Source organism: Xenopus tropicalis, chromosome 9, assembly GCF_000004195.4.
Source record: "Xenopus tropicalis strain Nigerian chromosome 9, UCB_Xtro_10.0, whole genome shotgun sequence".
In the NCBI taxonomy this organism is placed as follows: domain Eukaryota; kingdom Metazoa; phylum Chordata; class Amphibia; order Anura; family Pipidae; genus Xenopus; species Xenopus tropicalis.
In genome coordinates, this window is record NC_030685.2 from 11,937,802 (window position 1) to 11,964,242 (window position 26,441).

At 41.6% G+C, this 26,441-nt stretch overlaps 3 protein-coding genes across 4 annotated transcripts; all 3 read left to right on the forward strand.

Moving 5' to 3' along the window:
- Window positions 1-3,500: 3,500 nt before the first annotated feature.
- On the forward strand, window positions 3,501-16,780 carry LOC101731001. 2 transcript variants are annotated; one of them, XM_031893696.1, is made up of 10 exons: window positions 3,501-3,878; window positions 7,177-7,234; window positions 7,651-7,691; window positions 8,754-8,837; window positions 10,638-10,938; window positions 11,593-11,784; window positions 12,960-13,012; window positions 14,093-14,167; window positions 14,339-14,398; window positions 15,553-16,780. In XM_031893696.1, exons 2-10 carry the CDS (start codon window positions 7,213-7,215, stop codon window positions 15,565-15,567), a joined length of 843 nt encoding a protein of 280 aa, XP_031749556.1. In that variant the 5' UTR covers window positions 3,501-3,878; window positions 7,177-7,212; the 3' UTR covers window positions 15,568-16,780. The 2 variants fall into 2 exon arrangements, with proteins under 2 accessions (XP_031749556.1, XP_004918198.2); XM_004918141.4 differs by having other exon boundaries at window positions 3,504-3,878; window positions 14,339-14,377.
- A 5,558-nt stretch (window positions 16,781-22,338) lies between these two features.
- On the forward strand, window positions 22,339-23,226 carry t2r38 (bitter taste receptor 38). Its single transcript, NM_001172024.1, is given in 1 exon segment — window positions 22,339-23,226. A coding segment is annotated over 1 exon segment (888 nt).
- A 1,212-nt stretch (window positions 23,227-24,438) lies between these two features.
- On the forward strand, window positions 24,439-26,425 carry LOC100494404 (taste receptor type 2 member 8). Its single transcript, XM_012970716.2, has one exon. The coding sequence runs from the start codon at window positions 25,078-25,080 to the stop codon at window positions 26,044-26,046; it is 969 nt and encodes a 322-aa protein (XP_012826170.2). The 5' UTR covers window positions 24,439-25,077; the 3' UTR covers window positions 26,047-26,425.
- The last annotated feature ends 16 nt before the right edge of the window (window positions 26,426-26,441 follow it).

Genomic DNA, 26,441 nt, shown 5'->3' on the forward strand with positions numbered 1-26,441 from the left:
ATATGTCTCCTTTAAAGGTGAACCGCTACTTTTTGGGCCACATTTACTAAAATGCGTTTTTTTCTGGGCTTGAAACACGATATGGTATAATATCAGAGTAACCACAATAATTCCTGATGTTCTAAAATGTCTTGACAATGCTTTTATCGTTCCTACGGAAATATCGCAATTGCATTCCATAAGTCACAAAATGTTTGTGCTGAAAAAAATTTGTTAATGCCACGAAACCTTTCTGGCATTGATGCCTTCCATGTCTGGCTTTGGAAGCCTTCCGTAGAACAGATCAAACCTGGCGAAAAGATAACCAAAGTGCGAAAGTGTAGCCAAAGCATTATCGAATTCCGAAATGTTTGTATTCTTTGCGCCAACTACCATTTTTTTTTGTGGAAATTTACCGAAAAGCACGAAAAACTCGTAGAATTTTTACGAACTTTTCACATACATTCCGAAATGTTCTATAATTTGCCAAAAATACAAATATATCTCAAAATTGTTTAGTATATGGGCCCCTAAATATTGGGATATTGGGATTGGATTGAAATCACACGACCTATAGCAGTCACATGGTTCCCTGTGCCAATGAATACATTTATGGGGGCTGTAATAAAAGCCATACATGAAATAATAATCAATTTTGCATTTTGTTAGTTGTAATATTGTAGTCACAAACTTTTATTTTGCTGTTATTACCTACGGTCCTAATTACTTCTAGCTTGAGACGTGGACCAGGTAATAACAAAAAAGGTCAGGGATTACAGATGTTTATTGTGTCGCTTGAAATAAAAGTTGTTTTCTAAAGTACAAATAAATTCATGTTCAGAAACTGTTGTTCCCTTGTGTCCTTTATTGTTCCTTAATGGGCTTTTTACTGCTCATTTTTAAATGGCACAGAATGTATAATCTATGTACAATATATAACAAGCAGGGAGGAATGAATAAGGACAGGACATACCAACCGGCACTGACAAACCCAATACAGGTATCAGACCCCCTTATCCATAAACCCATTATCCGAATTACGGAAAGTCCATCTCCCATAGACTCTATTTTAATCAAATAATTCACATTTTTAAAAATGATTCCCTTTTCTCTGTAATAATAAAACAGTACCTGTACTTGATCCCAACTAAGATATAATTACCCCTTATTGGGGCAGAACAGCCCTATTGGGTTTATTTAATGGTTAAATGATTCCCTTTTCTCTGTAATAATAAAACAGTACCTGTACTTGATCCCAACTAAGATATAATTACCCCTTATTGGGGGCAGAACAGCCCTATTGGGTTTATTTAATGGTTAAATGATTCCCTTTTCTCTGTAATAATAAAACAGTACCTGTACTTGATCCCAACTAAGATATAATTACCCCTTATTGGGGCAGAACAGCCCTATTGGGTTTATTTAATGGTTAAATGATTCCCTTTTCTCTGTAATAATAAAACAGTACCTGTACTTGATCCCAACTAAGATATAATTAATCCTTATTGGAGGCAAAATTATCCTATTGGGTTTAATTACTGTTTAAATGATTTTATCAGTAGACTTAAGGTATGGAGATCTGGATTACAGAAAGATCCCTTATCCGGAAATCCCCAGGTCCCGAGCATTCTGGATACCTGTACTGACATATATATACGGTGTATATATACTCACTGCCAGGTAGATAGCTGGGGAACATTAGCATCATATTATTCAACTAGAACAACGGGGGTTTGCACCCAGGTAAGATACACAGTAAATGGCAGTGGGTGATAGCCCACCATTTAAACATTACACTGAGAGTCTGACATAACAATGACATTTTACAGTAGAAGTCTGTGGGTACCGGCATTGCATAGGTTCCCTGGCAGTGGACATTGACACCCCAAGAATGTCACATGCACTTATAGTCAGGGGGTACTGCCCTGGTCCAGACTGAGATTCACCCTATTTCAAGTACAGAGGCCCAAACAGCCCCCACCCATGTCTATCTATACAGCTATGGCACCTTACAGCAGCCCCCCCTGGTATTGGCAGAACCCGCAGTCCGAGCCTTCTACTGACACTCTATGCACACTATATAGTGATTTTCTTTATCCCTATCTTTTTTCTTTTAAATCTTTTTGTTATTAACCCCTCATTGTTTCATTCACTCATTTATTGTGCCCCCCCCCTTTCCTTCACCCCAGATTTCACTTTAATATTCCAATTCTTTCCTCTCACATTACCACAATGTCACATTCACTTATAGTCAGGGGGTACTGCCCTGGTCCCCCCCCATGTCTATCTATATAGCTATGGCACCTTACAGCAGCCCCTCTGGTATTGGCAGAACCCGCAGTCTGAGCTGTCTATGACACTCTACGGTCTACGCACACTATATAGTGATTTTCTTTATCCCTAATTTTTTTCTTTTAAATCTTTTTGTTATTAATCTCTTATTGTTTCAGTCACTCATTTCTTGTGCCCTGCCCCCCCCCCCCTTCACCCCAGTTTTCACTTTACTATTCCAATTCCTTCCTCTCACATTTCCACAATGTCATATGCAGTTATAGTCAGGGGGTACTGCCCTGGTCCCCTCCCCATGTCTATCTCTATAGCTATGGCACCTTACAGCAGCCCCTCTGGTATTGGCAGAACCCGCAGTCCGAGCGGTTTACGCACACTATATAGTGATTTTCTTTATCCCTATATTTTTTTTTTTTTTAAATCTTTTTGTTATTAATCCCTCATTGTTTTATTCACTCATTTCTTGTGCCCCCCCCCCTATTTCACTTTACTATTCCAATTCCTTCCTCTCACATTTCCACAATTTCATATGCACTTATAGTCAGGGGGTACTGCCCTGGTCCAGACTGACATTCACCCTATTTCAAGTACAGCCCCCACCCATGTCTATCTATACAGCTATGGCACCTTACAGCAGCCCCCCCTGCTATTGGCAGAACCCGCAGTCCGGCCCATCTGTGACACTCTATGCACACTATATAGTGATTTTCTTTATCCCTATTTTTTAAATCTTTTTGTTATCAACCCCTCATTGTTTCATTCACTCATTTATTGTTCTCCCCTTTCCTTCCCACCAGATTTCATTTTACTATTCCAGTTCCTTCCTCTCACATTTCCACTTCTTTCTCCCCTCCATTCTTGCCCCTATTGCCGCTGTTTCTCTTCCCATTTAGTTTCCCTTGCCCCTTTGCCCCTTTATCATGTTTCTCTCTCCCTCCTGTCTGCCTTTTGCCGCTGCCTCTATATAACATTCAGTTCTTCGGACCCCATAGCGCAGCCCATTCCTCCCGCCATCTCCTCTCCTCCCGTCCCCTTCCCAGAAGCCCCTGCGGTAGCGTACTTATAACCACAGATTACGTAGCGCTCCCCATTCCTCCCACCATAACCTCGCCTCCCGTCCCCTTCCCAGAAGCCCCTGCGGCAGCGTACCTATAACCATAGAGTACGTAGCGCACCCCATTACTCCTCTCCTCCCTTCCCAGAAGCCCCTGCGGTAGCGTACCTATAACCATAGAGTACGCGGTGCCGCTGTACGTAATGCGCGGCAAAAAGTAATGGGAGGGAGGGTACCTCACACACCGCCTGATTGCGCCCGTCTAAAATAAATGTATCCAATGTTTCCCTGTTGTATTTATAAAATGGCGGCGGTTTGAATCCCCAGTCATAGGAAAGTCCGGCAGCAGTAACACCTCATTAAATACACAAGGGGTCGGACAGTCTGCGAGAGATTCACATTTGATCTCACAGACCGTCACTGCCGCAGTGAATGTGCATTTTCAGTGAAGCAGTTATGTCAGGCCTGTGTGTGTGTGTGCCTCTCCCCTCCCTTTCCCCCAGTCACACTGCGCTTTCACTTTCCCTATTGCTCACTCCTGTGCAGCTCTGGGGCGGTGAGTGTAATTCCTGCACAATCTGCTTGGTAATTGGGGGGTATTAGGGGGACTGCTGGGGGGGGGGGGGCTTTATCAGTTTTGTTCCTGCTGCCCCCCTGAGGGTGCTTATCAAAGGGGAACATGAACAGTAGAGACAAGAACTGTAACAGAGACATATACTTACAGGATGGGCTGTCTTGGCTTATTATACAGTGTATTGCGTGGAAAGGGTCTGTTGCTGTATTAATCTAAAATAAACTTAGGGGGCTGTTCCTGCTGAATTGTGCTTAATACAGGGGAATCCCTATGCCGCCATAGTTTTATGGTATCTCTCTGTACAGGCTATGAGCAAACTTAGGGGGCTGTTCCTGCTGAATTGTGCTTAATACAGGGGAATCCCTATGCTGCCATAGTTTTATGGTATCTCTCTGTACAGGCTATGAGCAAACTTAGGGGGCTGTTCCTGCTGAATTGTGCTTAGTACAGGGGAATCCCTATGCTGCCATCGTTTTATGGTATCTCTCTGTACAGGCTATGAGCAAACTTAGGGGGCTGTTCCTGCTGAATTGTGCTTAGTACAGGGGAATCCCTATGCTGCCATAGTTTTATGGTATCTCTCTGTACAGGCTATGAGCAAACTTAGGGGGCTGTTCCTGCTGAATTGTGCTTAGTACAGGGGAATCCCTATGCCGCCATAGTTTTATGGTATCTCTCTGTACAGGCTATGAGCAAACTTAGGGGGCTGTTCCTGCTGAATTGTGCTTAGTAAAGGGGAATCCCTATTCCGCCATAGTTTTATGGTATCTCTCTGTACAGGCTATGAGCAAACTTAGGGGGCTGTTCCTGCTGAATTGTGCTTAATACAGGGGAATCCCTATGTGCCATAGTTTTATGGTATCTCTCTGTACAGGCTATGAGCAAACTTAGGGGGCTGTTCCTGCTGAATTGTGCTTAGTACAGGGGAATCCCTATGCTGCCATAGTTTTATGGTATCTCTCTGTACAGGCTATGAGCAAACTTAGGGGGCTGTTCCTGCTGAATTGTGCTTAGTACAGGGGAATCCCTATGTGCCATAGTTTTATGGTATCTCTCTGTACAGGCTATGAGCAAACTTAGGGGGCTGTTCCTGCTGAATTGTGCTTAGTACAGGGGAATCCCTATGTGCCATAGTTTTATGGTATCTCTCTGTACAGGCTATGAGCAAACTTAGGGGGCTGTTCCTGCTGAATTGTGCTTAGTACAGGGAAATCCCTATGCCACCATAGTTTTATGGTATCTCTCTGTACAGGCTATGAGCAAACTTAGGGGGCTGTTCCTGCTGAATTGTGCTTAGTACAGGGGAATCCCTATGTGCCATAGTTTTATGGTATCTCTCTGTACAGGCTATGAGCAAACTTAGGGGGCTGTTCCTGCTGAATTGTGCTTAGTACAGGGAAATCCCTATGCCACCATAGTTTTATGGTATCTCTCTGTACAGGCTATGAGCAAACTTAGGGGGCTGTTCCTGCTGAATTGTGCTTAGTAAAGGGGAATCCCTATGCCGCCATAGTTTTATGGTATCTCTCTGTACAGGCTATGAGCAAACTTAAGGGGCTGTTCCTGCTGAATTGTGCTTAGTACAGGGGAATCCCTATGCCACCATATTTTTATGGTATCTCTCTGTACAGGCTATGAGCAAACTTAGGGGGCTGTTCCTGCTGAATTGTGCTTAGTACAGGGGAATCCCTATGCTGCCATAGTTTTATGGTATGTCTCTGTACAGGCTATGAGCAAACCTAGGGGGCTGTTCCTGCTGAATTGTGCTTAGTACAGGGGAATCCCTATGTGCCATAGTTTTATGGTATCTTTCTGTACAGGCTATGAGCAAACTTAGGGGGCTGTTCCTGCTGAATTGTGCTTAGTACAGGGGAATCCCTATGCTGCCATAGTTTTATGGTATCTCTCTGTACAGGCTATGAGCAAACTTAGGGGGCTGTTCCTGCTGAATTGTGCTTAGTACAGGGGAATCCCTATGTGCCATAGTTTTATGGTATCTCTCTGTACAGGCTATGAGCAAACTTAGGGGGCTGTTCCTGCTGAATTGTGCTTAGTAAAGGGGAATCCCTATGCCGCCATAGTTTTATGGTATCTCTCTGTACAGGCTATGAGCAAACTTAGGGGGCTGTTCCTGCTGAATTGTGCTTAGTACAGGGGAATCCCTATGCCGCCATAGTTTTATGGTATCTCTCTGTACAGGCTATGAGCAAACTTAGGGGGCTGTTCCTGCTGAATTGTGCTTAGTACAGGGGAATCCCTATGCTGCCATAGTTTTATGGTATGTCTCTGTACAGGCTATGAGCAAACTTAGGGGGCTGTTCCTGCTGAATTGTGCTTAGTACAGGGGAATCCCTATGTGCCATAGTTTTATGGTATCTTTCTGTACAGGCTATGAGCAAACTTAGGGGGCTGTTCCTGCTGAATTGTGCTTAGTACAGGGGAATCCCTATGCTGCCATAGTTTTATGGTATCTCTCTGTACAGGCTATGAGCAAACTTAGGGGGCTGTTCCTGCTGAATTGTGCTTAGTACAGGGGAATCCCTATGTGCCATAGTTTTATGGTATCTCTCTGTACAGGCTATGAGCAAACTTAGGGGGCTGTTCCTGCTGAATTGTGCTTAGTAAAGGGGAATCCCTATGCCGCCATAGTTTTATGGTATCTCTCTGTACAGGCTATGAGCAAACTTAGGGGGCTGTTCCTGCTGAATTGTGCTTAGTACAGGGGAATCCCTATGCTGCCATAGCTTTATAGTATCTCTCTGTACAGGCTATGAGGAAACTTAGGGGGCTGTTCCTGCTGAATTGTGCTTAGTACAGGGGAATCCCTATGCTGCCATAGCTTTATAGTATCTCTCTGTACAGGCTATGAGGAAACTTAGGGGGCTGTTCCTGCTGAATTGTGCTTAGTACAGGGGAATCCCTATGCCACCATAGTTTTATGGTATCTCTCTGTACAGGCTATGAGCAAACTTAGGGGGCTGTTCCTGCTGAATTGTGCTTAGTACAGGGGAATCCCTATGCCACCATAGTTTTATGGTATCTCTCTGTACAGGCTATGAGCAAACTTAGGGGGCTGTTCCTGCTGAATTGTGCTTAGTACAGGGGAATCCCTATGCTGCCATAGTTTTATGGTATCTCTCTGTACTCTACAATACAAGTAGGGTAAAGCTAAAACAGGAGGGGGAGGAGCCAGTAACACCTTTACAAAATAAGTAGTAATGTCCCTTTAAGACACTATGATATTTCATAACCTTTGTGTGATTTTCTGTTTAACCAATAGTAAAGGGACTCGTGGGCCAGGTCCAAGCTGTGAAGGATGGATAACCTCAGTAATGAAGGTAAGGAATTGTTTTTTAAATTGTAGCCATAATTTAAAAAACTTTACCACTGGGCCGGCAGCTCAGTTGAACAGACTAGCCAGAATATTTACCTCCCCCCATATGTGCAGTCTGAGCCCTGTAGATGCCATTTGTCTTTCCGGCCTCATTTTACCTCCTGAATAGTGAATTATAACATATTACAGGTATCCCTTATCCAGAAAGTACCGAATTACGGAAAAGTCATCTCCCATAGACTCCATTATAAGTAAATAATTCTAATTTTTGTAGTAGAAACATAGTTGACCCCCAATGGAACAGAATCCTTTCAAAGCATGAAAAAAAAAAAGTCCTGCCGCCGCATTAATCTACAATAGAAATATCTGAGTATTCTGCAAAGTGACTGTGACCCAAATAAACCTTATTTCTATCCACAGGGACCCACAGAAGAAGTAACTTTACAGTTGGAGAGAGATTGGTAAGCTCTAACAGCAAGCACGATCCGCTGAAACAGGCGAAATCAGCAAATCCAGGGAAATGATCGGGTGACAGTTAGAGCAGCTGACAGTTGGACAAGGCTTACTAAACACAACAGACATGGGGTATAAATAAATGGGGGGGTCATTATTTACTGAGATGCACTTGTGACCAATCAGACACCCATCATTGGGGCAATGATGATTCCTGGGCACCCCACTTACCTTTACCAATACACCCTATTCCTAGCCATGTGACCTTCCCATATAACCTATACTTACCAATAAAGTGCCAAACCCAGAGACCACCCATATCTGCCCCTATGGCTGTACTGATAGGCCCCAACTTGGGCACTGCCACCCACTAACTGCCTGAAACTCTTGTAGGCAATTATGAATAATATATGGTGCTGGTTTCACTTTGGGCCCCTTTATTGGAGCTCCCTATAAATCCTCTCAGGTCCCTATCCATGTTTCAAATGAGGGGTGGGCGTTTCCTAATGGTCTCTGCCAGAAGCACAGTAGGAGGGGGAGAGCCAATCACAGCCCTGCACTCACACAAGCAAAGACAGGCTTCAGTTCCCTATCAGGTCATCCTAGCTGCTGATTGGTTCCTATCCTACAGTGCAGTGTGCTGAGAGCCGTCGCCCCCCCCTGCACAGCCTGGGAAAAGAAGTGGAATAGATGGGCGGGACTAGTGGGGTTTTTGGAGAAAGCTTCAATAAATCAGCCCCAAACACTTTCCTTATATATTTAGTTATACAATTCATTGGCACAATATTGTTTTTCAAAAAATATGTACCTTTTAACATCTACTCTTGGCAGGGATAAGAAACAAACGGCATGTGACATCACTTCCTGTTATCACTTCCTGTTTATGTGATGTCAGTTCTGCTGGTCCCAAAAGCTTACTGTGGGAGCAGGTTTGGGGGGTCTTGCATGGGGTTAAGAAAGTGGGTAAGCGGGGTACGGGTTGGGCGTGGGTCTGAAAGAACAGACCCATGCAGGTCTCTAAACAACGGTATCGGAAGAGTCATTTTTATAATTTATTTGTGTTTCCTCAGATCTCCTGCCTCTCAGTGGTGTTGTTCCTATCGCTTTTGCCTTTTAGCGTCATAGGGGCCTTGGTCTACTTTGCTGCCCGCTGGGTAAGTCAGTCCTGGTTTTACATTGATTTCATTCACTGGTTGGATAAGAACAATCTTGCAGATCTGTAGGGTTGCATGCTGGTCCTTTCCCATAGGGACGCACCAAATCCAGGATTCGGTTTGGGAGTCAGACAAGATTTGGCCGAATCCATGGACCTGGCCCAACCAAATCCAAATCCTTAAAACCATGTGACTTCAGGGTTCGGCCTAATCCCAAAATAATGGATTCGGTGCATGCCTACTTTGCAAGGTGTTGGCACTATGTTCACCCATGATGCACCAATCTCTGTGCAAATAGGTCCGAATAAGGAGCACTAAACCCTAAAAAAAAAATAATCTGGCTAAAAATGCTGTATTTTCTTTGCAGAATTTACTGTACCAGCCCTGAGATTCAGCAGCCCTATAGCAGTAACGATCCGGGCTTTCAAAGTTGCACATCTTTTTAGGGTCAGAGGCACTGCACGTGCTCAGTGTGCCCCGGGCTGCTGTTGAGAAGCTTAGCTAAAGGTCCCCATACACGGGCCAATTCTAGCTGCCGATATGGGTCCCTTAGACCGATTCAGCAGCTAATTGGCCCGTGTATGGGCACTACCAACGGGCCTGCCCGACCGATATCTCGCCTGAAATCGGCCAGATCTCGATCGGGCAGGTTAAAAAATCTAGTCGGATCGGGGACCGCATTAGCTCGTTGATACAGTCCCCGGACTGCCTGGATTCTCCCGATATCTCCAAGTGAGCAGATCTGAAGGTGTATGGGCACCTTAAGGGTGACTGATTGTCCATAGCAACCAATAAGCAGTTAGATTTGAATGGTTGCCTACAATTTATCAAACAAAGGCCTGATTGGTTGCTGTGGTTGCTGTGAAGCTGGCTAAAACACTATAATAAATATGTGTAGTAAAAGGGAACATTTTTACTCTGTCTAAACCCTTCCTTTGAACTCCCCATCTCTCAAAGCAGGACAGTAAATCAAAACAGGTCATTTAGCAACTGGCAAGACGGAGTGCAAAGTGCCAGAAATCTGCATTGTCTGTCAGTTTTTTGCCCACTGCCTCCCACCTTCATAAAATTGCCACGGGTCTCGAAGCAAAGCCCCTTATGAATACAGCTCTGTCTGAATTTAGAAAAAAAAAACTTGCCAGCTACATGTGAATTCAGTGCTGCCTGCATTCAGCAGCTCTGTATTCACGAGGGGACAGGCAGGGGGTGGTGAGTTGAAAAGTCTCCGCCCCCCACCCCTAACTTGCACTTTGGACAGATGGATAATATAGGGAGCACCGATGGGCGTAGGATGCAGAGAGGCTCTTTGCAAAGTGTATAAGATTCCCATTGGAGCATTCTCCTTCATTAAAGGGCATGGGTTGAGTTATAGTTAAGCACTTTATATGAACCTATTATGGGGTTAAAAAATTATTAATATTTTTAGAGGTCTTTCGCGACAACACGAGTGGCATAAGTTGGGCCTTGTACCCCATAATCAGTAGGCATGCACCCAATCCAGGATTCAGTTCGGTATTCGGCCAGGATTCGGCCACTCCGTCGGAGTGGGTTTGGTGCATCCCTATTAATAATCAGCACTGGCATTATGTACAGATTGCTGCACCTGTAAATGATTATTTGCCCCATAGAAAATACCCGTGGGGGGCAAAGTTCTGGTCTCAGACACTATTATATCAAATACCCTTAGAGATACTCACTCCACTTTTTTCAAGCCTTTATAGACTCATATTTATACATTATGAAACTAATAACCCAACTAATACTGAGTCTGTTTCCCATTGTGTCTCTTCTCCTACATAGATATGTGGTTCTTCCCTGTCCAGGTCCAGACCCTCCCTGTCTGTGACCGTTTTCTCCCGTTCGGCCCAGACTAACTACGCTTGGTTTCTAGCGCAACTCAAAGGAGAGACCTTCAAAGACCTTGTGACAGAGGCAAAGCCCTTTTATATATCCAATAGCAATCGTTACGAGTTCATGGACGAGATGTACAAATGCAATTTTGCTGTTCTCTATCACACAAAAAATCACGGGAGGATAAATATCACAAATGTAACGGATTCTCTCTACGATGAAGAACTGAAGAACCTTTCTGATGCTTTAGGTGAGACCTCCCTCCACAGTGAAATTTTCTTTAGATTTATTAGCACAAAGTGCACTACAGATGGAGCTATTGGTCCATAAAAATGTGATATCTCTGGCTATCCCAGATAATTTCAGCTTTAGGCTGTTTCAGTGGCTGCTTTTTTAGGTGTGGTTAGTGTTAAATGGGCTTCAATTAATCTTTTTGGGCAAAGGTGGCTATACATTGTAAGATCCGCTCATTTGGCGAGGTCAGGAAGCAAGCGAATCTTCTGCCAATATGTCTACCTACGGGCGATACTGGGCTAATTCAATCGTTTGGCCCTAGGGACAAACAATGTACGGTAATTAAAACGGCGGGCATAGGAGCTGTGGGATTGGGGACCACATCAATGAGCCGATGCAATGGATAATTCAAACCTGCCTGATTGAGATCTGGCCGATTTCAGGCCAGATGTCAGTTGGGGAGGCCTGCCGGTGGTGCCCATACACTGGTTTAAAGGACCGATATCGGCAGCTGAAATTGGCCTGTGTATGGCCACCTTTACTCTAACTGCATCTCGATCTTTTTGTAACACTTCCAATGAAACAGGAAGGTTGTAGAGGAAGGCTAATGTTCTTGTTGACCAAGGCTTATGTGCTTCCTCACAGCTCTAACTAAGAGTTTATTTTAAAGGGAAAGAGAAAGTCATTGTGCTGATTGATGATCTTGACAAGAGCGGGTATGGAGAGAAGATGAGGATCCTGGAGATGCAGCCTGATATTAAGGATCTGGCTCAGGATATGTTCCTCATCAGCATGGCAGAGAAGGACGATCCCAAACTGATGGAAGACAGGTTACATCACATCAAGCTTATCATGTCCTCAGGTTACTGATATCCTTTAGCTCTTCTGCATTCCTGATTTGACGTACTGAAGGTCTTCTACTCATTTATATGTGTATGCAGTATATACAAGCAGCAGCCTGGACTTATATTGAATGCGTCACTTGGTTATGGACCCTATGCACAACCATCTTTTTATGTACCATGATGATGATGTGCCACCACCCTCCCATTCCAGTTTCTGGTGCTCTCCAATGGAAGTCTCAGGGGGCTTATGTACTAAAAAAAAGGGGTTCCTACACAAAAGTAAAGTAGTTATAGCTTCCGTGGGCAAATTATATAAAAAGTATGGAGAGTCTAAAGCAGTACGCCATGCCTCCCACTGGGAATGTGGTTTTTGACTGTACATCAATGTTGGTCCTCAGAGTATTACTCAACATATCAGAAACAATTAGGGTGAAGACACAAAGGAGCTACTTAGTAGCAGCAACTTGGTACGGCTAATAAAAGCCAGAAAATACTGTGCCATAGACTGAATGAGAATTGCCTCTGGTAAAACACACATAGAGACAATTATCAGTAAATGATCAGCATTGTCTATTTTAGTAGCTGTGACAATTAGCTGCTACTAGTATCTCTGTGTGTCTTCGCCCTTAGAGTTAAGATGGTTTAGGATCACGTAATTTGTGATGCAACCTATCTGATCAAATTCACACGAGAATCAGTTTAGAAAGTCTGCAATACCCCCAAAATTATATGGCATAGTCAGTGCTCCATCTATGGTTGGACTGAGCTAGAGTGACACAACACCCTCCCCCTGTCCAGAACTGCGTAGACTGGTACCCCCACCCCAATGGATGAAGGGTGCAGTATACAGGGGGAGCAGGAGCCCACAGCTGGGGGGGGCAAGGCAGCAGTTCTGGTGGGTCCCTAAGACCCTAGTCTGAAACTGGCTCTATCTGTGTGTAGCTCCAAGCATTGGACCCATCAGATAAGCACTTTGTTTCTATGAATGCATTAGAATGAGAGGAAGTATCTGCCATTATTGAACCTCTTATGAAACTTGAGCAAAGAAATATTACTGACCACAAAGTGCAGCTCCAGTCATACGGAGAATTTATCCGAATAGATGTTCTGATGCAGCTCTTTAGCTACAGTATCTCCATAGAGTTCCCAGAACTATATCCTTTGGTGTCATCTATTAATGTTTGTCTTGCAGGGCCCGGAGCCGCGGCAGGTCCTATTCATGAAAGTAATTTGTGTACTTATTTGGTAAGGGTCAGCTATGTCTTATTTTAAATCATGTTAAATTTGTGTTTCTGATCAGTTTTCTGAATTGTGGAATAGATATTTTAAAAGGGATTCTTTTATATTTATTTTTATACAAAACCCATCAGTTAATAGAGCTTCTCCAACAGAATCCTGCATTGTAATCTGTGTTTCAAAAGAGCAAACAGATTTTTTTTATATTTAATTTGGGACATTTGATGCTAGGCATGGTCTTAGTTTCCCAGGTGCCCTCAGCCATGTGACTTGTGCTCTGATAAACTTCAGTCACACTTTACTGCTGCACTGCAAGTTGGAGTGATATTACCTCCCTCACCCCGGCTGTCAATCAGCAGAACAATGGGAAGGTAGAAAGATAGCAGCTTCTTGACCCCTGCATTGCTAAAAATGCTCCCATGCCCCACCTAGTGGTAGCTATGGTAATAGCACTCATCCAAGTCCGGCTCAGTTATATATATATATTTATTCAGGCGGAAATCATGATCCTTATCTTTACTCAGCTTTAGTTATGGACCTTATCTCCACTGCTCTCTACTGTAAATATGTAAAATAAAGCTGTAACTTTTTATCATTTGGATGTGCCCTGCTCCTCTCTTACACTTTACTGCTGCACTGCAAGTTGGAGCGATACCCCTGCTCACCCCGGCAATCAATCGGCAGAACAAAGATAGCAGCTCCTTGACCCCTGCATTGCTAAAAAAGCTCCCATGTCCCTAGTGGTAGCTATGATAATAGCACTCATCCGAGTCCGGCTCATGACTCCTCCAGTTACTCTGAGTAGGAGAAACAATAGGTTATCCGAAAGCAGTTGTCTTGTGTAGTACTGGCTCCTTCTGAAAGCTCAGACTCAGGCACAATGCGATGAGATAAATATACCCTTTAGTATCTTACTAAGTATATTAATAAAAAATTTGGCCCGCGACTTAGCCTGTGTTTTAGATTTCGGCCCCCTTATGTGATTGAGTTGGGTTAGACTGTACCAGGGGGGGCAAAAACTACTTTTTATAGTCTTCCTTTATAACTGGAACCAAAATCAAACTAACCCAACATACCTATTTCTCCTAGTTCTCCATGATTGCCTGGCTCAGTAACAGTATTGTGTATATTATGAGCGTATCCAGCTGGCAACACAGCCTCAGCGTAAGTTCCTCTCGATATAACGTTTATTTGTACAGTAATATAAATGCACACAGAGCGGTAACACAATAACATACATATTTTGCATAGTTAATAAGAGAACAAATATATAAAGGCATTTATGTTTCCCTTGGATCACAGCTTTTTGTCTCCCCCCTCCCTATTTTTTAACAGATGTGCCAGTGTTTCAGAAGGAAGGGTGCTCTATCTGAGGTAAAGTTAAACTGTCATCCTGTGAGTGCCGCTCTTCTGCATTGTGTATAATATATAAAACATATAGTTTTATGCCAAAACGTAACTAAAAGATGTTGAGTTTATAACCGCCCCAGTTCATGATAAACCTCAACACTGAAGGGGTTGTTTACTTTGACCTGCTTTGTGCCGGCATCTGGGGGGATACGTGCCTCCCCAATCTCACCCCTAATGAATACAGCACTGCTGAATGCAGGGAGCACTGTATTCATAGTGGGAATGAAGGTCTCTGCTCTCTGCACCGGTTTTTTTGCACTTTGCCCTGAAAGTAGTAAATGACCCCCAGAGAATCTAGGGGTTAAAAAGCTGTCAAGATAGGCTGCTTTAGTGAGAGCTGTGTAGATTAATGGGGAACTCCACCCAAACACAACTTAAGCTTTTTTGAAAATTAAACTGAAACTTTGCAATATACACCAATTAAATAAAAATATGCAACCTTTTCCTATTTTTTAATGTAATATTATGGTTTGGAACAGTTCCCTAAGCCCCATCCCCTGTTCCCCTGCTGATCTGGCTGACTACTTCTTTGAGACTCAAATACAATGTAACAGTCGACTGTCCTCAGCCTGCCTTCAGCCGGCATCCTCCCAATCCCACAATTCCCTGCTGCACACGTTATGTCAATAAGGAAAGGAACATCCCAGCGCAATGCATTGTGGGTTATGTAGTTCCTGCATGCTGTCTGTAAGCTGTGGGGAAGTTGTTACAATTTGTAACATCAGTGTTTTAGTCCCTCCTCCCCTGCCAGGATTTCAAATGATGCAGAAAGAGAAGAACATATAAAATGGGATTTATTTATACTTTTTGAAGGAACAGATTGCAGTGATAGGTATATTAGGGGTTTCTGTGTTGTGTGGGGCTCTTTAACAAATTTTAAAATTAGTGTCTCTTGCCAGAAGGTATGAAGTACTGCATTTTAATAACATAAATGTTATTATTGTCTGTTATTTATATATAGATAGATAGATATATATTGTGCCTTGTTCCCCCAAAATGAAAAGCAGCAGTAAAAATATAGATTCTGCATTACAAAGAAATGTATAGCTGTTTATATTACATATGTGGAACTATTCTATGCCTTTATAGATTAAATGGAATGAATAATCCAAACTACCAATTATGCCGTTCCTTTTCAGCCCCTGCTCGTTTAACCCCAGCACTTCCAGATCTGCCCAGAAATCCAAATCGGAGAGTACTCCCTGTATATATACTGTATAACCTGTTCCCTGTTGGGGGGGGGGTACGGATCACAGCGGAACAGCAGGAGAAAGACCTGGATTTGTGTTCTCTTTTTATTGCACTATTGTTTTTAATTGGAATAATGAAGTTTTAGGTTATGGCAAAATGTAAGAGAAGAGGAAATAAAATCACTGACCCCATAATTATGCAGCCATATTGGAGGTTTATATAGTGAATAAAGTAACTGCTATTGTAAAATTAGGGATGCACCCCGAATTTCGGTTCGGGATTCGGGCAGAATCCAGGCTTTCTTTGAAGGATGCGGTTTCGGCCGAATCCACGGTCCCGGCCGAACTGAAGTAGCAAAAGCTAATTAGCATTTGGAAAGGGTTAAATGGTCAGGGGACAAATTGTATTAACCCCTTCCGATTCGGGTTTGATTCGGGATTCGGTAGATTCCGTCAGGATGGGTTTGGGGGTTCGGGCGAACTTAAAAAAGTGGGTTCGGTGCATCCCTAATATGCTCATTTATGCCATGGATTTGGCCGAAACCGAACCCTGCCAAAAAAGGCCGAATCCCGAACCGAATCCTGGATTCGGTGTATCCCAATGTAAAATATAGAGATATTACAAATCACCAAGGCCTCCTGCTTTGATACAGATCATGAAACTTCTAATATCCTCGTATTTGACAATAGGGGGCACTTTATTCATTATAATATACACGTTTTAGAGAGTCATGTGACAGAAATTATAACTGATGACATCACTAAGCACCATTTATAAGGATATCATTTCCCATAGGGAAACGACCAAACTGTGTATTATAATTACATTACACACGGTAATTATTTCCCGTAAGGGTTACAATAATTGTACAATAAGTGATATACAGTATATCCTTATTACTGGATCACGGAAAGAACCAGAAGCTTCACATCATACTATATACCCAGCAAACAGTTCCGGATTTGAATAATCATCGCTGGTGATTTCCATAAGAAGTGTCAGCTTTCGGGGAGTATTGGCTGCTCCATAGCAAATCTAAACCTGCCCTCAGCCAACCTGACCCTAGGGTCAGAAGCAAATAGCTGGTATTGGATAAACAATCGTGTTAGTGAATTTGTGTGCCACAGAAATACTTTTGCATTGACATTTGTTTAAAAAAAATAATGGATACTTTTATATGTTTTATTTGGAAGTAAATTAACTTATTCCTCTATTAAATAAACCCAATAGGGCTGTTCTGCCCCCAATAAGGGGTAATTATATCTTAGTTGGGATCAAGTACAGGTACTGTTTTATTATTACAGAGAAAAGGGAATCATTTAACCATTAAATAAACCCAATAGGGCTGTTCTGCCCCCAATAAGGGGTAATTATATCTTAGTTGGGATCAAGTACAGGTACTGTTTTATTATTACAGAGAAAAGGGAATCATTTAACCATGAAATAAACCCAATAGGGCTGTTCTGCCCCAATAAGGGGTAATTATATCTTAGTTGGGATCAAGTACAGGTACTGTTTTATTATTACAGAGAAAAGGGAATCATTTAACCATTAAATAAACCCAATAGGGCTGTTCTGCCCCCAATAAGGGGTAATTATATCTTAGTTGGGATCAAGTACAGGTACTGTTTTATTATTACAGAGAAAAGGGAATCATTTAACCATTAAATAAACCCAATAGGGCTGTTCTGCCCCCAATAAGGGGTAATTATATCTTAGTTGGGATCAAGTACAGGTACTGTTTTATTATTACAGAGAAAAAGGAAATCAGTTTAAAATTCTGAATTATTTGATTAAAATGGAGTCTATGGGAGGTGGGCTTTCCGTAATTCGGAGCTTTCTGGATAATGGGTCTCCGTATAAGGGGTCCAATACCTGTATTTGCATTTTTATTATTGTATTTTTATTATTTTTATTGGCTATTTGGTAGCCCCATGTGGCCTGCAGGAGGCTCTGCTAGGAGTGAAATGTGTCTCTCTGCTTCCAACACTTTGATGCCCCTGGGAACAAGATCAAAGGGGTTGGTGAGCAACATGTTCTTCACAAGCCACTGGTTGGGGATCCCTGGTTTATAAAAATAAAGAGTGAATAAGGAAACTGTATACAGACTGGCAGCAGTACCATATCCTATAGGTTGGTTGACACTTAAATTACACACCATGATGCCTGTGCACTTCCATGGTGCCTAATAGTTTTGATCAGCTTATATACACTGTTATATTATTACTCAGTATAGGTCTGGTTTTATTAGAACTTCTACCATGGCAACCTAAAATGTTGATTCCTATACCAGAGACCTTTCCACTGTTTGCTCAATAGCAGTGTGAATGGTTGTCGTTTCTCTTTGTATGCTTAAAGTGGAACTCCACCCAAACACAACTTAAAAGAGAAGGAAAGGCAATTTGATATTTTATTGCCAATAGATTAGCCTCAACAGTGCAAGCTGGAACGCTATATTCTGTAGAAAGCTTAACCATACCTGAGTAAACAGCCCTAGAAACTCCCTCTGTTTGTTTGAAAATAGCAGCTGCCATTTTAGCTTGGTCTGAGTTGCAGCTCTGGCTACTAGTAGCTCAGATTACACAGCACAGTAGGGAGGGGGAGCGAGAGATGATGGGAGGGGGAGGGGAGAGAGGAGCAAACTGAGCAGAAGCAAGTCTAAGGGGCACATTTACTAACCCACGAACAGGCCGAATGCGTCCGATTGCGTTTTTTTCGTAATGATCGGTATTTTGCGATTTTTTTCGGAAAATTGTCACGACTTTTTCGTTACTAATACGATTTGTGCGAAAAAACGCGAGTTTTTCGTAGCCATTCCGAAAGTTGCGCAAAATCTGGCGATTTTTCGTAGCGTTAAAACTTGCGCAAAAAGTTGCGATTTTTTCGTAGCGTTAAAACTTGAGCGAAACGTCGCACCTTTTAAGTTTTAATGCTACGAAAAAGGCGCAACTTTTCGCGCAAGTTTTAACGCTACGAAAAAATCGCCAGATTTTGCACAACTTTCGGAATGGCTACGAAAAACTTGCGTTTCTTTGCGCAAATCGTATTGGTAACGAAAAAGTCGCGACAATTTCCGAAAAGTCGTAAAGACGCCGAAAAAATCGCAAAAAATACGAAAAAGTCGCAAAATGTTCGTTTTCAAATCGGAATTTTTCCAATTCGGTTCAGATTCGTGTCTTAGTAAATGTGCCCCTAAGACAGAAGAAAATGTATACGTAGTACTGTAAGTGTTTAAGGCTGTATTTATCAGACCTTTCTGCTAAAGCTCACTTTGTTTTTACCTTTCCTTCTCCGTTTAAGCTTTTTGAAAAGTAAACATAATTTCAAGCAATACTTCAATATATACAACCTTTTCAGTTTTAATGTAAAAATACGGTTTGGAACAGTTCCCTAAGCCCCACCCCCTGTTCCCCTGCTGATCTGGCTGACTACTTTGAGACTTTTAAAACTTAACAGTAGTCGCCTCTCCTTAGCCAGCCTTCACCCTGCATCCTCCCAATCCCATAATTCCCTGCACACGTGATGTCAATAAGGTAAGGAACATCACAAGGCTGTGCATTGTGGGTCATGCATTCTAGTTCCTGTATGCTGTCTGGAAGCTGTGTGACAATGAGTAGTACAAAAAGCCTTTTTCCAAGTAGACTTACCCTTTAAAAAATTATATTAATTATTATATTTTTGCTATATTATAGTAGGGTAATGCATGCTAAATCCGTGTCTTTCCATCTTGAAAACCAAAGCTGAAAACTGTTGTTTGCCACTTGTTTCTAATAATTTCTAATAATTGGCTAAATACATACTGTATATATGAACATTTCCTTTAGTACTTGCCGTCTTTTTGTATTTTGTGGCATTGGGGGGAATGTACGAGTTAACAGAAAAGCAGTGAAACAAATATACTGTAAGCAAATAAGCCATAGTTTGGATTGAGTGGATTGAAATCAGACACTGTGTATATTTGCCTACACCTGGTATAACTGAGATGGCTGCCATATGCTGTGTAATTATTAATACTGCTACACAGCTCCATCATGATGCCAATAGTCCTTTCTACCCTCAAGATCCTTGCATTGATTATTAGCATGGTTTCCTTTGTATGCGGAATTTTCCCTTCAGGACTGGATAAAGGGACAAAATCGTGACCACAATTGGCTTGACGTGTATCGTGCTACAGTTTTCACTGATCTCCGACAGCCTCTTATCTGTTTTTCCATCCCACTCCTATCAAACAGAGCAAATCCTTTCTGGTTTGAGGGTTGTTATGGCATTTTCATTAAACTTCAGTTCCTATCTCACCACATGCCTTTGTATGTATTACTGTATTAAAATTGTGGACTTTAAACTATATATTTTTCACGTCCTGAAACGAAGGATTTTTACTCTTGTGTTCCGAATGCTGATCCTATCCTTGGCCGTGTCCTTAATCATCGGTTTGAGAACCTTCATCTTGTTTTCTGAAAAATACAGAATACTAATTGCTGCTAACTCTACTGCCAGTGACCAATGTTATTATTCACTATTATCTAGTATAAATAAATCTAAAACAACCGGACTTGTTAAGTAATCATTGGAGACCTTTCATTACTCATCCGAGCAGCTTCTTCAGTTCAACTGACTGGTATGGGAAGTCCTCAGCATATGTACTCTTCCACTAATCCAATCACAATGGCACTTTGTAACTCTTCAGAGAGGGGACATCTGAAACTCACAGAGATGTGAATGCTGTGGGGTTACTTTGAGATTGAATTAGTGGAAGAGTATATATTGGATTAGTGGAAGAGTACATATGCTGAGGACTTCCCATACCAGTCAGTTGAACTGAAGAAGCTGTTTAGATGAGTTGTGAAACGTCTTCAATGATTACTTAACAAGTCCAGTTGCTTTAGATTTATTTATACTAGATATACCATGACCTGGATGAATGAAAATCTTCATAGTCATTATTCACTATTATTTTACAGAACACTTCTAATGTTACTTTTATGTTGCATGTCCAGAAGATGAGACCTTCTGAAGCTCTTGTACGTTGTAGAATAAAAGTTCACCTGAAAGCTTGCCAGACTATGGTGCTTTTTGTGGTTCTCTACATTGCATTCCTGGCTGAGTTATTTACCATTATCATTTGTTTTATGAAAGGAGTCCAAGTGTTCATCTTCTGTATTATGTAATTTCTTACCCAACATTGCAGGCCATCATTCTTATCCAAGGGAACTCCAAGTTGAGAAATGCTTACCTAAAAAATTGTTGCCTTACTAGAAACAGAGATGTTACAATGCAGTAAGATAGAATAAAGACCGCCATAACTGGTGATGGTTGGTTATCAGCAAATTGGGCTGGACTTGTTGAGTAATCTAGAATACATTGCATCAGGCATTCAAGCGGCTTCTGCGGTTCTTCAGCTTCTTCACTGTGTTATTAAAAGCTTTAAAATCTCCATATTTCCATGGAACTCTATTTATTCAGAAGGTCATGGTGCATCCTGAGATGATTATTGAAGGTGAAACAGATGAAACATTCATCAATGGGGGGAAAGGGGGTGAAATTGAAAAAAAGAATGTATCTCTGGATATTTCTAATGAATCTAATAGAACTGATGCTACAAGAAAGACTGAAATGTGCACTATCCCTATGATCAGAGTTAGTATCCATATAATTCAATAGATAGAATTACTACCAAATGAGCTTTCCCTATGCCTTTGGCAATAGCAATCCTTATACGACTTCATTTACCCTACTGTCCATTCATATTTTGTCTTTTTATTGTCTATATCTATTGTCTTTTTAAGGTAAGGCTGTTTTTTTTTTAATATAAGTTGAAGGGACAATGAGACCAACTGTAGTAAACACAAAGTACTGAGAGTCGATGAATATTAGCTGTTTCTCATAGACTCCATTATAAGCAAATATACTGTATAAGCAAATAATTCTAATTTTTAAAAATGATTTCCCTTTTCTCTGTAATTATGAAACCATACCTGTACGTGATCCCAACTAAAATATAATTACCCCTTATTGGGGGCAGAACAGCCCTATTGGGTTTATTTAATGGTTAAGTGATTCCCTTTTCTCTGTAATAATAAAACAGTACCTGTACTTGATCCCAACTAAGATATAATTACCCCTTATTGGGGCAGAACAGCCCTATTGGGTTTATTTAATGGTTAAATGATTCCCTTTTCTCTGTAATAATAAAACAGTACCTGTACTTGATCCCAACTAAGATATAATTACCCCTTATTGGGGCAGAACAGCCCTATTGGGTTTATTTAATGGTTAAATGATTCCCTTTTCTCTGTAATAATAAAACAGTACCTGTACTTGATCCCAACTAAGATATAATTACCCCTTATTGGGGGCAGAACAATCCTATTAGGTTTAATTCATGTTTTATTGATTTTTTAGTAGACTTAAGGTATGAAGAGCATTCTGGATAACTGGTCCTATACCCAATGAGACCTGGTCCAAAAGACGAGTCTTCTGATCGTCACCTTGTCATTAACCACGTGATAGTGATTGGTAAGCTGGGCCAAAGGTATCAGCCATCACTGAATAGGAAAATATCTGTTATTTGCATTCATGTCAATTCAAGGATCAAATAAGTATACATGATCTCTGCTGATGGTGTCTGACATCAGTGGCATTTCTGCTGCAAGAAGGATGGTGGAAAGATGTGATCACTTAATAGGAAGACTAATTAGATTTGTGATTGCTGCTTTGCTAAATTACTTGTTGTAATGGGTGTATTTATACTCTTGGCAGTAGAGTTTGCAGGGATATTCTCCAGCGTGTTCATAATATTTGTGAATGTCCAGTCCTGGATGAAGGGGCAGAAGATGAGTTCTAGGGATCAGATTATCATTGCCCTCTCCTTCTCAGACATGGTGTTCTCTGCTGTGAATGCTGCCATCGTACTAGGCTCCGCTTTTGTCCCTCAGCTGCTGTCGGTGGATTATATCTATTATGGGCTGTATGATTTGATGACATATTCAATCTGTTCCAACTCCTGGCTCAGTGCCTGTCTAGGCGCATTATTCTTTGTGAAAACCACTAACTTTAATATTGGTTTCCTCGCACAGCTTAAGATGAGGATTGAAATGGTCATGCCTTGGGTAACATCAGGCGTTGAAGTATTCTCCTTCATAATTGCACTGGTTCAACCTTCAGCTTCTGCAGAAGTATATGGCGAGAATTCTACACTTCCACTGATAACCAATGAGACTTCCGAAGTTATCGGTTATGAGACAGATGTTCTCAATGATGTCTCATTCTTACTTAAAGCCTGTCTTACTCCATTCATGATCGTAACTGTCACCACTGCTCATATCAACATTTCTCTCTGCAAGCATACTCAACAAAACATGGACTCTGGTGGTCCGACTCTCAAAGTTCACCGAAGGGCTGCTTCTACGATGACATCTCTCCTCATACTCAACACTGTGTTTTATGTTTTACAAATGTGGCTTGGGTTTCTTCAAACCAGTGATCCTCTGTATAGGATTGGCATAACCCTAGTTTGCTCTTTTTCTTTAGTTCAGTCCATCATTCTAATCCTGGGGATTGGCAGGCTGAAAAAGACCTTTATCCAGATAATAACCATGTGTAGAAGAAAGGCTTTGTCTTAGCAGATGATAATGTTCTACTCTTGGATCGGCACTGTATGTATTCCTTTAGAAAAAGGCTAAACTACAGCAACTACAGTACTTGCTTAGTATGTAATTACTTATAAAATTATATAAAACATCTAACTAGAATCAAAAGAATTTTTCTGAATTTTCTAAATAGTAAACTAAAAATTACAGCAACATGATTTTTGTACATGATTTTTTTGAATGCCGCCACCAATAAAGAACCAGTGGGGAATAGATGTCCCTTATACCAGGGGTCCCCAACCACCGGGCTGGGGACCAGTGCCGGGCCATGGGCTGTCCTGAACTGGGCCACCTCTGGTTCCAATCACCTGTGATTCCAACTCCCTGATGTATTACACAGCCATGACAAAAGCTATGTGAAGCCCAGGAAGCTTTCTACTGATTGCGACAAGGACCAAAGTACTTAAAGCTCCATACTAAGCGGCAGGGGAATAATAAAAATAAAGTGCATAATATAAAATGTAATAATTACATTTTCATTATATATGTAATAATTAAATTATATACTATGCACTATTTGCTCCCGTAGGTGTCTTTCAGTGGTTAAGGCTGAAGTCATTATTAATTATAATCTTGGGTAACCTTTGACTAAAGTCGTTTTTTTTGTTTTTTTTTTCCTATAAAATAGTAGTAGGACCTTGCCTATATTGATTATCTGTAATTTGTTATTTCAATTAAATGATATAGCTGAAGGAAAGGAATACACAGTTTGCTATTGGTTATGTAGATTGCATATAGAAGTGCTTAGGGTAGCCCAGTATTATAAAGAAGGGGGAGGGAGCAGCAGATGTCAATAAAAGAGATCTGCAAAACAGGCTTGGCCATTGGACCCTTTGTTAGATGCTTTAGTACCTAAAGATAGTTAAGGTGCCCATACACAGTAAGATCCGCTCGCTTGGCGAGATCGCCAAGCGAGCGGATCTTCCTCCGATATCCCCACCTATGGGTGGGCGATATCGGGGAGCTTGAAGTTAAAAAAAATAATAATCCGATCGTTTGGCCCTGGGGCCAAACGATCGGATTATGTAGGAAGCAATGGGGCAGTCGGTTCGGGGACCGCAACAACAAGCCAATGCAGGTCCCCGATCCGACTGGATATTCTAACCTGGCCGACCGATAGCTGGCCAATTTCAGCCAGCCCGCTCGTTTCTGCCCCTACATGGGCAGATAAGCTGCCGAATCGGTCCAAGGGACCGATATCAGCAGCTACAATCTGCCCGTGTATGGGGACCTTTACTTACTACACCACTACATTGCTTGTGCACTGAGGCCCATAAAGGAGTAAGAGTGGGGTCAGCAGACCCAGTGGTACTTACCAATACAAGACCCTAAATGATAGTGTGGGATAAGTGAGGAATGTGAGTTCCTCTGAGGATCCAGAGTAGGATGGGTCCAATGAATGCAAAGGGAGAAAAAGAGTATTATGAGTACTGAGCTAATAATGACTTCCAACCAATCAGCAATTTGTTTTGTTCAGACTGCAACTAATTAGAAAATGAAGAACATGAAAATGAATTTGAATTAAAGTTGATATGTAGAAATAAGCCTCGGTCTTACTACTCATAATCGGTGAAGATGCCACGGGGAATAAGAAAATATATTTATGATTTGCATCCCTGATAACAAATGACGCAGGTGCCCTGCCACTTGCATTGCAATGGTACATTGGGCAACAATCCAATGAGCTTTACATAAGCCAGAGTGATCATTCCTCACTTTATCCACTGCCAGAAGGAGGGAGAACAGATCCGAACAGCCTAGTATAAAGCTGTTTACCTTTGTATCTGTTTATCTTCCTTGAGATCAGAACCAGCACAAGCTACAATGGATTTTGACCGGAGTAACTACTCAACTAACAAACCTGTGGATATTGCGGCCATTGGAGAAGCCACAACAGCTTCAGTCCTATTTATAGCTCTATCCCTTGTGGGAATAGTCATTAACATGTTCATCATATCTGTTAATTTCCATTCCTGGATAAAAGGACAAAGCATGAACCCAAGTGACCTCCTAATTGTTTCCCTGGCTTTCTCCAACATGGTCTTTTCTGTCACAGATGGAGTCTATACTATATGCATCCTTGTTATCCCATTTGGTGACGTTGAAGATCAATTGTATCTGCTATATATTGTCATGGTGTATGTGCTCTTCTGCAATTCCTGGCTCAGCGCCTGCCTGTGTTTCTACTACTTTGTGAAAATCAGTAACGTTAAGCCTGGTTACCTGGCACGACTCAAATCAAAGATCAACACCCTGGTACCAAGGCTAATACTGGTTGCTCAGGGGTTCTCCATCTTGAACTCACTTTTTTACATGCCGGTGTTTTTTAAAGAGAACGTTGAAAACCCAACCAACCAGACACAAAATATTACTACTTACAGAACAGATGATTTTTACAATGTATTTTTCTTGCTGATCAATTGTTATATTCCTTTCCTGGTTATATTGGTCACCACCAGCCTTATCATTGCCTCGCTCTACAAGCACACTCGTCGTATGCAACAGAACATGGGAGAGGTTGGTGGCCCCAGCCTGAAGATTCATCAACGAGCAGCACGTACAATGACGTCTCTTCTTATTCTCTATCTTCTGTTTTACGTTGTAGTACTTGGGTCTAGCTTACTTATAAAAAATGAGTTGTTGAGTTGGGTTTACTACTTGGTGGGTTGTACCTTCTCCCCCATTCAGTCCATCATTCTAATTATGGGGAACACCAGACTGAAGAAGACCTTTGTGAACATGCTAAACAGCTGTAGGAAAACATTTGGAGAAGAAGACAATGTAACTACTTAAACGAAATGGTCTGCTGCAATTAGTGATCAAAAAGTATAGAAGAAAAAAGTTGGAAGTTTGATTGTGATTAATCAGTAGTCTCACAACCTCCTTGTGAGCAATAGCACTAGCCTTGTATCATTTTCTGTTTTACGCCTGTGTAGGCTATTGCTGCTTTATTAAAGATTTTCTTTGAATTAGTTCAATAGCATTGATAGGAATTATTCCGTAGTTCATTTATTTTTTTTAATATAACCATTTCTTCTATTGTTTTTCCCCTACGTACCGCAGCATGACTAGTAGATCAGGTATGCTGACCACCAAACACACTTTAGTTTTTGTTATTCTATGGGGCTGATTTACTAATCCACGAATCCGAATTCCGAACGGGAAGAAATCGGATTGGAAACAAACAT

Excerpts from the sequence above, each read along its gene's own strand:
- LOC100494404 (XM_012970716.2), top strand. The coding sequence starts at position 25,078 with ATGGATTTTGACCGGAGTAACTACTCAACTAACAAACCTGTGGATATT.
- LOC101731001 (XM_031893696.1), top strand. The coding sequence starts at position 7,213 with ATGGATAACCTCAGTAATGAAG. Across the intron at positions 7,692-8,753 it reads TTACAGTTGGAGAGAGATTG|ATCTCCTGCCTCTCAGTGGT; the intron begins GTAAGCTCTAAC and ends GTGTTTCCTCAG. Across the intron at positions 8,838-10,637 it reads TCTACTTTGCTGCCCGCTGG|ATATGTGGTTCTTCCCTGTC; the intron begins GTAAGTCAGTCC and ends TCTCCTACATAG.